General features: G+C 44.1%; 1 protein-coding gene across 2 annotated transcripts in view; it reads left to right on the forward strand.

The window, feature by feature from the left end:
• Positions 1–12451, forward strand: part of negr1 (neuronal growth regulator 1) — a 110055-nt gene that overhangs the window by 35838 nt on the left and 61766 nt on the right. For both annotated transcript variants that reach the window (XM_062556103.1, XM_062556104.1), the window contains exon 3: positions 7053–7178. In XM_062556103.1, coding sequence (XP_062412087.1) covers positions 7053–7178 — 126 coding nt within the window. The remainder of the gene's footprint in view (positions 1–7052; positions 7179–12451) is intronic.

Genomic DNA, 12451 nt, shown 5'->3' on the forward strand with positions numbered 1-12451 from the left:
TCACCCTGGATGAAACAGAGAGCCTTAAAACACAGGCTGGATTAAAGTCTAATTGTGTTCCATTAAGGCTGGCTTTGCTGTCTTGAGCTTTGACACGTGGCAGAGTTATATTAAGAGACAGCATAACAGATGGCGTAATGAGAGGAGGCCAAGAGTCGCAGGAATCATTACCATCACTCAAACTTCACGAGCCCCTCTCCCTGTCTCTCTCTCCCTCTCTCCCTCTCTCCCGGTCGTCGCAGAGGGCTCTGGCTCTGTCTGAGCCCCACAGCCCCGGGGCTGTCCTTGCATCACCACCACCATCACAAACATAAGACGTTGCACGGGCGCATCGAGACGGGCCCGGGCGTTTAAAATAAGCGTTCCCACGCCCTGATAGCAGCTGGCTGGTGCACTGGCAGTGCGGATGTGGGACGGATGCCGGCCACGTGTTGTTGAGCGTGCCTGGCCCAGATGTGGCCCAGATCGGTGTCCAATCAGGCGCTGACTGACTGACATCTGGGGTGTCTGTTGCGTCACAGAGTTTAAAGAGAGATGACCTGCGATAATGAACACGATGCACAGTAATCTGTGACATGCCATGCCATGGTAATCAATCATGGCTGAGGTGTTATTTTGATTCTTTTCCGTATGCTGAAGTGTGGCATCTACACCGTCAAATGTATACCTCGGATTACAGGTTAGTCAGTTCAACCGTCTAACCATTATTTCAGTGTGAACGGAAACACCATATATCAAACAATTTCTGTTTGAAAAAAAGGAAGCAAGGATCGGATGCATATTTTATACTAAAAGATACTGGTGAGAAAAAAGTTGATTACCATAAACAAATTAGGAGTCATTTCCATAAGAGTGTGATATCTTATCTTAAAATTACACGCACTGTTAAGCTTTCATATTTTTTGATTAATTGCCTCTCAGTGGAGTTTTTTAAAGGAATGTTTGCATCACTGGTCGTTTCTCAGACTTCTTCAAAAGGCTTCCCAAAGTTTACATACCCCATCTGTAGAATTTACTGTGAGTTTTTGAGTAAGGTAAATGTTTTCATAAAGAATGTGGATTTAAAAGTTCAGCTCATATGTTGATACTGAATCAGAACAGTGGTGCTGTGTACTTCATGCTGTACACCACTGTATGTAAAGGGGACATATTACGAATGCAAATGTTAATAATCAGACTTCTGATAGACCCAGTGAAATTATATTGACATCACCAAGAGATTTCATTAGCGAGGTAGATAATGGCCTGCTTGCCAGTTCTGTCTGGCCAGTCATGTTAGTCTGTCTGTATGACACAGTCTAGAGATTGTGAAAAGCTAATGGGTGTTTTGTGGGGAAAATGTCCTCCCATTGTGCAGTGGGAAAAACAACACACATACACACACAATGTATTGCGTTAGGAAAATAATAAGACTCAAACAGTTTGACAATAAACATTTCTTGAAACATGAATAAGAATGGAAAAAAATATTCTTTCCCCAACTGGAGGAAGAAAAAAATAAAGAAGAATAAATCACCTATTGTTCGGTTCAGATCAAAGGCCGTCACGCGTTCGGTACATCAGTAGTCTTTTTCCCTTTTGAATGCTGACATCAATGGGAATGTTCGCTCGCCAAGATGATAGGATTTGCCTCCACTGCCTCGCCTAACACAAGGCTGTGTTTGACGAGAACCCATACTGGAAAGAGCCAATCACTTCAGATATGTTAATTCTCCTCATTACGTCCATAGGCGGGAGCACCTTTGTTTGACAGTATTGTCTTGCTTCGATTTGAAGTTAGAGGACCCTCAGAAGAAAAAAGCAGAAGAAGGAAAAAACGCCAACATTGTGTGTGGGAAAAGTAATAGTGTGGAGTTGGGAGTTTGTCAAGGGAGCTCATATAGCGTTGTGCTTACCTGCAGAATGAGCGGAGGCAGAGCGGAATGGGATAATTCCATTGGGTAAAACAGTGTGTCAGTTTGTGTGGTTTGTTTCCGTGTCTGACACCTAATTAAGGGATTTAAGTTGGTTTGTTTTTTACGGGCCGCTGCTCGCTGGGGGAATTCAAAATCTTTCCGAGTTGACTCTGTAAATTCTCTTAAGTGAGGTGTATATTGCCAGCCTGGCATAGGGCTTGATTTTATCAACACATCTGCGTAAACAGGTTTTCTGAGTTTGCCGTTTCTCAGTAGACTAGTAATAATGTTCAGGACAACATACTGTATCTTAACCACCAACATAATAGATTACTGGAAGCTTCAGTACTCGATGATGTTTGATGTAAAAGCTAAACTACTTCAGTTCTTATTTCACTTTTGTTTTAGCATAGTGTTTGCATGACGTTATGTTTTGATCTCTGTTTGAAAACAGAGACGAGCCTTTGTTTAGCTGCATCCAACAGACAGCCAGTGGGAGAGATAGTCTGCCGGCGGCTGAGGTCTTTCTCCCCTGACATCCTTTCTTCGTCAATGGGACAAGACCCCTTTTCATGTTGCGCCCATAACACCCTCTTCCCCTATTGAAAGTCTTTGAGGATAAATATTTATTTCAAAATGCTTGGCATGAACACAGAACCACCAGTTTGATAGATATTCAGCACTTTTCTGCCAAGAGGTGTATCTTTGTGCTCAGACTTTACTTTCCCCAAAAAGCTTGGGAAATACTTTGCCAGCTCCTGTTGTGAGTGGGACAATAATATACTGGTTAGGCTACTCCCAGACTTGGCCAGCTTCAGTCCAAGCTGATCATGCTCGTGTAAGGTTAGCCAAATTAATTAGGAGAACCGCACATCTCAACAACACCACCAGTATTAGCTTGTAAGCTATCTCTTGACTGTTCCTGGGACAACAAACTAGCCGTTTAGGATGAAATGATTATCGGGAGAACAGTGCTCTCTGGTTTTGGCAGCAGGTCGTTTGTTGTTCTATTCAGCGGTGAGATATTAATTGACTTTGTACCCTCTTATTGTTGCAGCCGCGGAAGACAAATGGCATTGAGTGCCTAATGTCCCCCGAGACTCTCGTGCCTGCATGGCTCAACAGTATGAGGTCAGCGAGTCAGTCAGGGCATTCGCTGATCTGGGCTAAGCAGTCCAGCTGAAAAGCTGTTTGTAAAAAAATGCACTACTTAGCTTTCAGCTGCCCAGAGCCCTTGGCACCAGGCCAAATAGCAACACACTCCCAGAGGGCTTATCTGGCTCGGATCTGGCCCCGATGTGGCCCATGTCCGGATGAGTTCTCCCTGTCTGTCCTCCTGAGCCTGTTCACAGATGCGCTTTTTTTTTTCCTGTGCGAAAAAGTCTTAATTGCTTTCAGATTGGTTAGATCAGACTGGGAAAAATAACTTCTTATTTGCAATCGCAATGCATTATTCTCTTTCATGTTTAGCTTATCTTTCATAGATTGCGGGTGTGATTCTCTCTCTCTTTCTCTGTCTCCCACACACATGCACACTCACACACATACACACACACACACACACACACACACACACACATACACACACACACACACACACACACACACACACACACACACACACACACACACACACACACACTCACTCACTCACTCACTCTCACTCTCACTCTCCCACACACACACACACACACACACACACACACACACACACACACACACACACACACACACACCCAAAGGCCACAGATGCAGGGGAGAGCATCCCCTTTGTGTTGGTCCTCACCTCACTCCTTGCCAGGTGAGTGCTCGTGTCGTTGTGTTGTGACAGCAAGAGGCGCGTCCTGAGCCCTATAATTGCACTGTGGGCTGCCACTAGGTGTAAAGTAATGGGGTCTGCAATCTCTGTGGCAGCAGTCAGCCTAGGAGAGGCTGTCAGGATTCATATAAAGGCGAGGCATGTATCCCACTTACGCGCAGGGAACCTCTGCATTCTAATAGTGCCGCTGTAAGCGTTTCCGTAATTCAAGGTGGCGTCATTAGCGCCTTATTTATTCATCCCTGGGCTGAGGAGCTGATAATACTGCTCCGATCAGCTGTGGCAGTCTCTCTCTAGCCCTCCCTCTCACACACACGCGCACGCACACACACACACACACACACACGTACACAAGCACACGCACATACACATTCAAGCACACACACACACACACACACACACACAGAGAGAGAGAGAGAGAGAGAGAGAGAGAGAGAGAGAGAGAAAGAAAGAGAGAGAGAGAGAGAGAGAGAGAAAGAGAGAGAGAGAGAGAGAGATGCACACAAAGATCCCTGTAGGGCTGAGGCGGAGCCGAAATTGCAGCAGAGTGGGCAAACGTTACAATCACGCCGCAGTTAATGAAGTAAGCCGCACAGGAAAACAACAAGGCAACAACGCGTCACCCCAGCCTGCCAGGCCAAGACTTGTTATGTGAGCCTGTTGACTTATTGTGCTGTCGTGCCGTCGTTGCCATATCTCAGGCTGCCGTGGCCGCCGATTGAAAAGTGCCAGATCATGATAGTGTGAAAGAGAGAGGGTGCCGGCTTCGACCCAGAGTCCAGAGACAACAACAACAACGACGTCAGCAACAAAAAAACACAAAGTAATAATCGCCAGGTTTAAAGGTTAAATAACAATTGCCATCATTATGTGCTCAGTTGAAGACCAAACACGTGCTCTTTTGGCTGCACCTGACCCTTGGCTATTATCTGCGGATGCAGATAAAGTGGAAAGCTACAGTAGTTGGACCTGGAGCCAGGGTCTCTCTCTGCCCCACAGCTAGCCGCAGTGTTTTCAGTTGATTGGCTCGGTCCTCTGCCTGTCTCTTGGTCCGCTGGGATTGCTTATTTCTGAATTTATGCTCTGCCCGCAGGGTTTTTCTCCCTGGGAGTCTTTGGGTGGTTGTCTGTGGCTGTTTGTTGTTTTTATTATTATTATATATACTGTATTTTTTTTTTTTTTTGATATTTCAGTGGTTTCTTAAAGTGTGGCTAATGTAACCCGCTGTTTGTGCTGGACCTGAATTAATGACTTACAGTACCAAACCATAGCACGACTACCGATATCAAGTTGTTTATTAAAATTTGAGGAAGTCATTTTCTATTCACTAGCTCCAAAACCAAGGGTAGCAACATTATCAAAAAAAAAAAAAAGTAATGGATTTTCATGAATCTCTTTCTTTGTTTTCTGGGACTGCATACCCAGGCTATGAATATGAAGAGGCATGGTAGACTACTGTTTGTCTGGCCTCACTTGCTATCATCTTACTGTTGGCTTTGCCACAGTTAAAAGACTGAGTCTGTGATTCTAATTCAGTTCATCTTTAGTCAGATTCAGCTAACAACTCCTGATGGTCCACTAAGTGTGCACGCTAAAAAATCATTGGTGTTTGTTCACTGCCCTGGTTCTTTAAATGGCAAACAATAAAATGGATGCACTCCAAGAACTTGTTTTCTCTCTAATATTTCCTCCAATAGCGACAGGGGTAACCCTTTTTTGATTTTAGAGGACTGCAATTGGTATTCACCCTGGCTGTACAAGAGGAGAGAGAGAAGGCTGTGTTTTGTATATTAATTCATAAACAAATAAATGGAGCCATGTAGGCTACACTTCCAGCCAATCAGCACCCTGCTTCACAAACGTGGTTGGGAGAGGTGTAAATCCCCTCATCAGAATTACAGACGCTGCCTTCAATACATATGCTAGTCAATGAGAGAGATCTAAATTGCTCTAATGACAGTAGGATTAACAGTTGCTGCACACATCGTGATATATTCATGTCCAACAGAACTCAACGTGACATAAACCAGATTGCAGCTGATTCAGATTTGTCTCTGGTTTGGACCGGACCTTTTCCGGGCTGAGCTGTTGTGTACACATGGGGCTCAATTACTCCTTTTCAACCTGATCAAAGCAAGTTGTACAGTTAAACTGCCTTTATCGGCTTCGGAAAGGGGGTTGGGTTTCTTATCCTGTCAACTCCTGATAGATGCGATAAGCCTCAATGGCAGATCATTTTCTTCCGCTCTTCCTAATAGCTGTTGACTGCACTGTGGAGAAACGGAAAGCTTGTCAAAATAACACGCGCTCTTTGAGGCAAGCTTATTTTACTGGGTCATCACACAGTGTTTGTCACTGTGAAAAATGCTCTTAAAATGTGCCGGTAACCACCTACAGCTTTGTAAAAAAGAGCACAACTACAGTACACCTGGAGGCACACAGGCAAAGGCCAGCTGCAGGCCTTCTACACACCTCTGCACCTATCAACACAACGGTCAATTCTCAGACTCAGCAGCACCCCGATCAAGGTGAAGCATGCAGTAACAAAAGAAAAACCAACAGCGGGGTCGACCTGAAGTCTACAGCAATAGCAGCATGGGTTGTGAATGTGATAAAGCGTCGGATGAAAAAAAGAGTTGCCACTTTTAGAAAGTTTGAATATAATGAAGATGTACTGTAAGTAAAGATTGTTTTTTCAGTGATCTAACAAGACGTCATGAGCACATCAGCCGACTTGACTTGCGTTTCACGCACACACACAAGGTGTAAATTGGGAAAAGTGAGGGGGGTTTTGCTCTACAGTTGCTAATGGCACCTGGTCTGGCTTGATGGATGTGTGGCTGTTGGTTGCAAATTGATTTCTTCAGTTAGAGTGAAAGCCTTTGACTAAATATATCATTTGCCCTTTCTACAGTACCAGCAGTCTTCTTTTATGTTTCCTGAATGTAGGCCATTTCAATCAATGCTATATTGTTTGTTTTGTTTTTCTTTTTTTTGCAGTTAAAAAGGTGTCATATAGTCATACAATATGATCAGTAGCCTATCCTTTTTTTCAGGGAGAGTGGAACAATGCCTGTCCAAACTTCCACTTCTTGCATCTCTTCTTTCCTTTAAGATGTTTTAGGTGTTGTTCAAGCAGCTTATTCACTAGCTGCTGTGGAGGACATCTTTTTATTGTTAAAGTGAAATCTTCTAGAGTTATAAAGAGTCGCTTTGTCAGCACTGCATGACTGGACCCCTCAATTGTGCCATTTTTGCTAAACCCTGTCCACCCCTCTCTTCTCTCCTTTCTCTCGCCATCTTTCTGTCTGTCTCTCTGCCGTGTTCTCTTCTCGCAGTTCCTCCCAAGATATATGACATCTCATCTGATATCACGGTAAACGAAGGCAGCAATATTTCGCTCCTCTGCACAGCCTCTGGCAAGCCAGAGCCCACCATCTCCTGGAGACACATCACGCCATTAGGTGAGTTTAAATAAACACTCATTTATCTCCCCTCGCATCATGCATGAGGAGATTAAAAGAATAAACTGGGTTGTTGGGGTGTCGCTGCCCTGCCTGCCTCAAGCTCCCTGCAGTATCACTCTCTCATTAGCATCAAATAGCAGCTAAAGACCAAACTGCCGTCTTCATCTTCAATACAAATGATTGGCTTCCCTAGCTGACACTTACATTTTGGGGATTGAAAAAGACAACATGCCAAAGGATTCAATGTAAATATGTTGGAGGGTGGTTTAGTTTGTGTGTTTACGGAATGCACAGTATGGAGAGAGACTCCTACCTTAGCTGCTGAGGAAGGAGTTTTATTGCAAGAAGATGCATTCCGTTGAGGGACGAGTGGATTCTCTCTCTCTCTCTCTCTCTCTCTCTCTCTCTCTCTCTCACGAGTTATTGGACAAGTTTCTGGATGCCGTCTTTGACACAACATTGACTTCGCTCTTCTGCTGAATAGTGATGTTGTTATTAGTTTTCAATGTGAGTGACCTCCAACTGACTCCGATCACAGTGTAAAGTAATGGTCTTTGGCAGACAAGGACCCTGAGTCCATGAGGTAAAGATAAAACATGATGTTTTGAAAATGGGAGTCTCAGAGAGAGAGAGAGAGAGAGAGAGAGAGAGAAAGAGAGAAAGAGAGACAGAGAGAGAGAGGAAGAAAGACAAAGAGAGAGAGATTGAGATTAAGAGAGAGATAGGATGAGAAAGAGAGATACAGACAGAGAGATTGAGATTAAGAGAGGGATAGGATGAGAAAGAGATAGAGAGAAAGAAATAGTGATAGAGTGACTGAGAGAGAAAGAGAGAGTGGAGACAGAAAAAAGATACAAAATGAGAGAGAGTATAAAATATAATCAGAAACCGCAGGCACACCATGTCATTTTCAAGAACCTGGGATTAACGGTGAATTCCCTGGTGCACCCCAGCGTGTGTTATTTAGCTCACCGCCTGTGTTGTGTCACCTCCCCTGCTGGGCTCGAACCCATGACCTCGAGAATGGCGGACGGGCATGTTGCCAACCAGGTTAAAAGGCGCAGATGCTGGCGTCATCACTCGTATGCCTTTTGACGATTCAGAGGGCATTGAAGGGGAAGAGGGTTGCTCCGCACACAGTCATCCCCGCCAACCCCTGCCCCCCCCCCTCCCTCCCTCCCTCCCTCCCTCCCTCCCCACCTGCCTGCTTCTCCTGTTTTGTATTTGCTTGGTGTGGCTAACGCAGTTATCGCTGCGCCGGCTTTCTCAATAATCTAATGATGATGTTAGATTCTCCCTGCTTGTCCTCATATGTAAGGAAACCGTGGCCACGCTGATAACCTGATAAAGCTGATTGTGGCAAAAAGGATTGTTTCCCTTCCCCTCGGTTATCACAAAAGAGAGATCTCAGGCCTGGCACTGGGCCTCACGTGGGACGGTGCGAAGAGGGGACAGAGCGGCACATTGATTGATATCGCAGTCGAGCGTCCCTCTGCATCGGCGTCTCACCGGCAGCACTGCTAATAAACTCAGACCCTTAGCCAGCCTGACTCTGGAGGAGAAAAATAAGCAAGTTGAAAACCAAAAAAAAAAAACATTAAGAGCACAATGTGGATTCACTCAGCGGCGCTTTGCTTACACAAATTGCCACTGTGTCAAAAAACAATCACACGAGTTGAAATGGAAAGCCTCGGTCCCAAAGGCGGAATTCTCCGCTGCTTCCCTTTCAGAATTTTAGTGTTTCCTTATAGACCAATGTGTTTGTTGTTCAGCTTGTTTCCTGACAATTTGGGGCAAAGCGTCCCATGCAGCATCGTTAAAATGAAAGGACTTTTCATTTGAAGCCTCCAGCTCTGCTACTGATTAATTATTTCTCACAATCTTTTTGCAAACTTTACATAATAAACAGTCAATGCAGGTTGCAATTCATCTGGTTGTTGGTTATTACTCTCTTAAAGTGATTTTTTTTGTTGTTGTTTGTGGTGTCGTGACAGTTTGGGGCTATTCATTAATGTTTCATCTTAGTAATCTGTAAGTCCAATTGCTTTTCCACCATAACAAAAAAGGCATGCACATATCATGATTATAAGTGCTTTGCCTCCCAAATCTTCCTAATGCCGTTAAAGGTCACATCATTCTGATGTGGGCCACTAGTTACGTCAGAGGGGACAGAGGGGACCTAGAAGAGCCGTTTCAAATTGCATGCATAGTTCGAGCCGACACAAAACATGCTTTGATACGCTGTTCTTTTGTGGCCCCAAAGCCCAGGGATTCAACTTTGACCCTTTGAATTTGCTGACTGAAATGCTTTTCATTGTTTTGTACATACAGATGTGGCCAAACACATTTTGCTTTCAATGGCATGGCTTTGTTAAGGACTATATGGGACAGGCATATATAAATATATTAGGTCCAGACATTGACATGGAACGTATATTATGACGTATATTGACATAGACCATGTAAGCATGTATAATCCAGACATAAACATAGAAAATGTCTACGTTTCTTCATCTCTGACTCTCTTTTAACAACCATACTAATGTCAGTATGAACTGAAGTATATTGAATATTTTCACCAAGTCATTTCTGAGTATCAGAATCACAAATTGAATTCACTGCTGTTGCACAGAGTCATTTAAATCTGTAATGTTGAGCTTGTAAGCAGTGGTCAGTGCTCTTGGTTCAGTTCTTTTGTGTGATGATGATGGTGGATTTTGAAGCTCATTAAGTGTGTCTTAGAGAGCTTGGCAATTTCCTCCTCCGTTCTAATCTTTCTGATAAGCGTGGGCTGAGTCGCGGCAGAACAGAGGAGGACAGAAATGATGGAGCACAAGGAGTTGCGCTGAGCCAGAACAGAAGAAGAAGACTCCGCCATTTGGAACCAACTCACAGCACTTGGCAGGAAGCTCCACGACTACAGATCTGCGCTAAATCCAAAGGCACTTGTGGCGGAAGATTTTTTTTTGTTTTCTTCTCCTGAGGGGCTACGCCAAGTTGAAAGAGCTGGGAGTGTGTGTGTTGTCATCTTCCAAGGTTAATTCTGCTCTTGCGTCCCAGAGTGGGCTTCTCCAGCATGCCTTTTGCATCTTGGGCTGAGACTCAGCAGGTCCTACCTGTTTGAATTAATTAGCATAGTGGTGAGCTGGCCACCACAGTCATCAACAACGGCGGAGAGCTGAGCAACATTTTAGCAGCAGTTATGTATCATGTCCATGAAATACAGACCTCTAATAGAGTTTGATGATGTTGCAGAGAGCTATTTGTTATTTATGATTTATAAAGTAACTACCAAACTGGCCCTTTTTATGTGCCTGTTTGTGCACAACAAGCAAATAGACCCTTTGGAGTATTTGCACCATTTGGAGAGCATCATCACTGTTTTATCACTTAAATCTCTTCACCTGTTTCCTGTGAAAGCCCCCCCACCACTCCCCACCAATTTCCCAACAGACCCTTTTAAAGGGCTGCTGGAAAATTGGTGTTGCTATCGACAATCAGCCAAGATCGGCTTCTCTCTTCTCTGTGAAAACTTCACAATAGTGGACTCTCTCTTGGATATCTTGGTGTTTTCTCACAGATGTAGCTGTCCCTGTATCCAACATTTTATTTCCTTTAAAATCCAGAAAGTATTTCCTTTATTTGTCAAGAGATTTGAATTGAGTCAAGGAATATTAAAGCCTGCCAACATGCTGTGCCTGTTTCAGATTGTTGTCTCAGGACGGGATGTAGGTGAATAACTCTCTCGAGTGTAATAATTAAAATTGATTTATCTAGTCATAAATGGGGGGGAATTACAGACTGGGAGAATAGCTGTTTTAGTGAGATTTAAAGGAGCCTAGCTGAAAACTAACATAATGAATTAAAATGGTGGCACTTATATAATTCACTTTATTATTTTATAGGAGACCTGGTGTAACCTGGTTATGTCCTGTCCAAATCTGTTCATCAAATCGTATCATCTGCGGTCCATGAAGGGTCTGCAATAAGTGGTTGTTGTGTATGATGTCATTTCCTCTTCCTCATGCTAGTCTGTAGCATTTCCCATCTTACAGTATTTTCATACCGTTGGTGTGGCTGTTCCCTCACTGTTGGGGGGGGATTCGTTCCCTCACTCTGGAGGTTATGGTGAGCTCTCGTCACGTGCCTCAGCGAGAGCAATCTAAAGCCCATCTCCAGTAGCCTGTGTGCTGTGTGCCCGTGGAGGAGATTGCATATGACATGAGGGGACCCTGCTGTTATGGCAGCATGCACAGAACCCCCACCACCACCGAATGCTCCCTCACCTGAGTTCTTTATCCGAGTCATTCCGGCCCTTTGGTAGCGCTCTGGCTCTCCCGCAACTTTGCCTCTGTGGATATTTCGACACACAATTGGTGACTTGTGTCAAGCAGGATATGAAACGCCAGCCGTCGGTAGGGTTTGATACAATGCCCAACAGAGGGCAAGATGTGGAGCAGACGCTCGATAGTCAGCTGTTGTTGGTGCCACTGAAACCCAATCTGGCACCATGCTCTCTTGAACATGTCCTTGGGCATTCTCAGATTGCCGTGTGCTCGGTCTTGTTAGGTTGGTTTGTTCTTTTGTCATTTTTCTTCCCTGTTGTGTCCTTGTGCCAAAATTGCTCAGGTTGGTTTCAAGGCCACTGCTATAAGAGCTCATTGATGGTGTCTTCATTCGCAATGCTTGTTGTTGGCTATTGCTTATAGTTATTTACTTTTATACCCTTCAAGCCTGATGCTGTTAGGCTTGATGGTACGAATGTGATATGGATTTCAAAAGTCCCAGCAGCTGACTGTGGCCTGTGTCCACTAAGGGCTTAACAGCAGGCTACTTATGTAACCAACTGGCTTGGGTCTTCACAAAATCCTGAAATTGTTTTAGGCCTGTTCATGCTTGGTTTGAGAAGTCGTACAGTACAGCCATGCTGTGTCTTTATGGATAAGACAGCACATCCTAAGCCTGTCTGGAAAGCAACAGAGCCAAACATGAAGAGCTCAGCTTAAAAAAAAAAATACATAACAGTTTACTCAACTTTCAGCCATGTTGAATTTAATTACGCTAAGTATGCTGTCTAGTCACTTGTGAATATTTTTATGTCACAAGCAAGTTGTAATGTCTAGTGGTCTTTTTAAAACCTGTTTACTGCTTAGTGTATTATTCTCTGTGAGTTCTCTGTGGCATCAGTGTGAATCAGAAAACATAACTATCTCCAACATGGGCTACAGTAAAGGCCTCAAGGAACTCCCACAGCCATAGATCATTGAATC

This window comes from Sardina pilchardus, chromosome 15, assembly GCF_963854185.1.
Source record: "Sardina pilchardus chromosome 15, fSarPil1.1, whole genome shotgun sequence".
NCBI classification, from domain to species: domain Eukaryota; kingdom Metazoa; phylum Chordata; class Actinopteri; order Clupeiformes; family Clupeidae; genus Sardina; species Sardina pilchardus.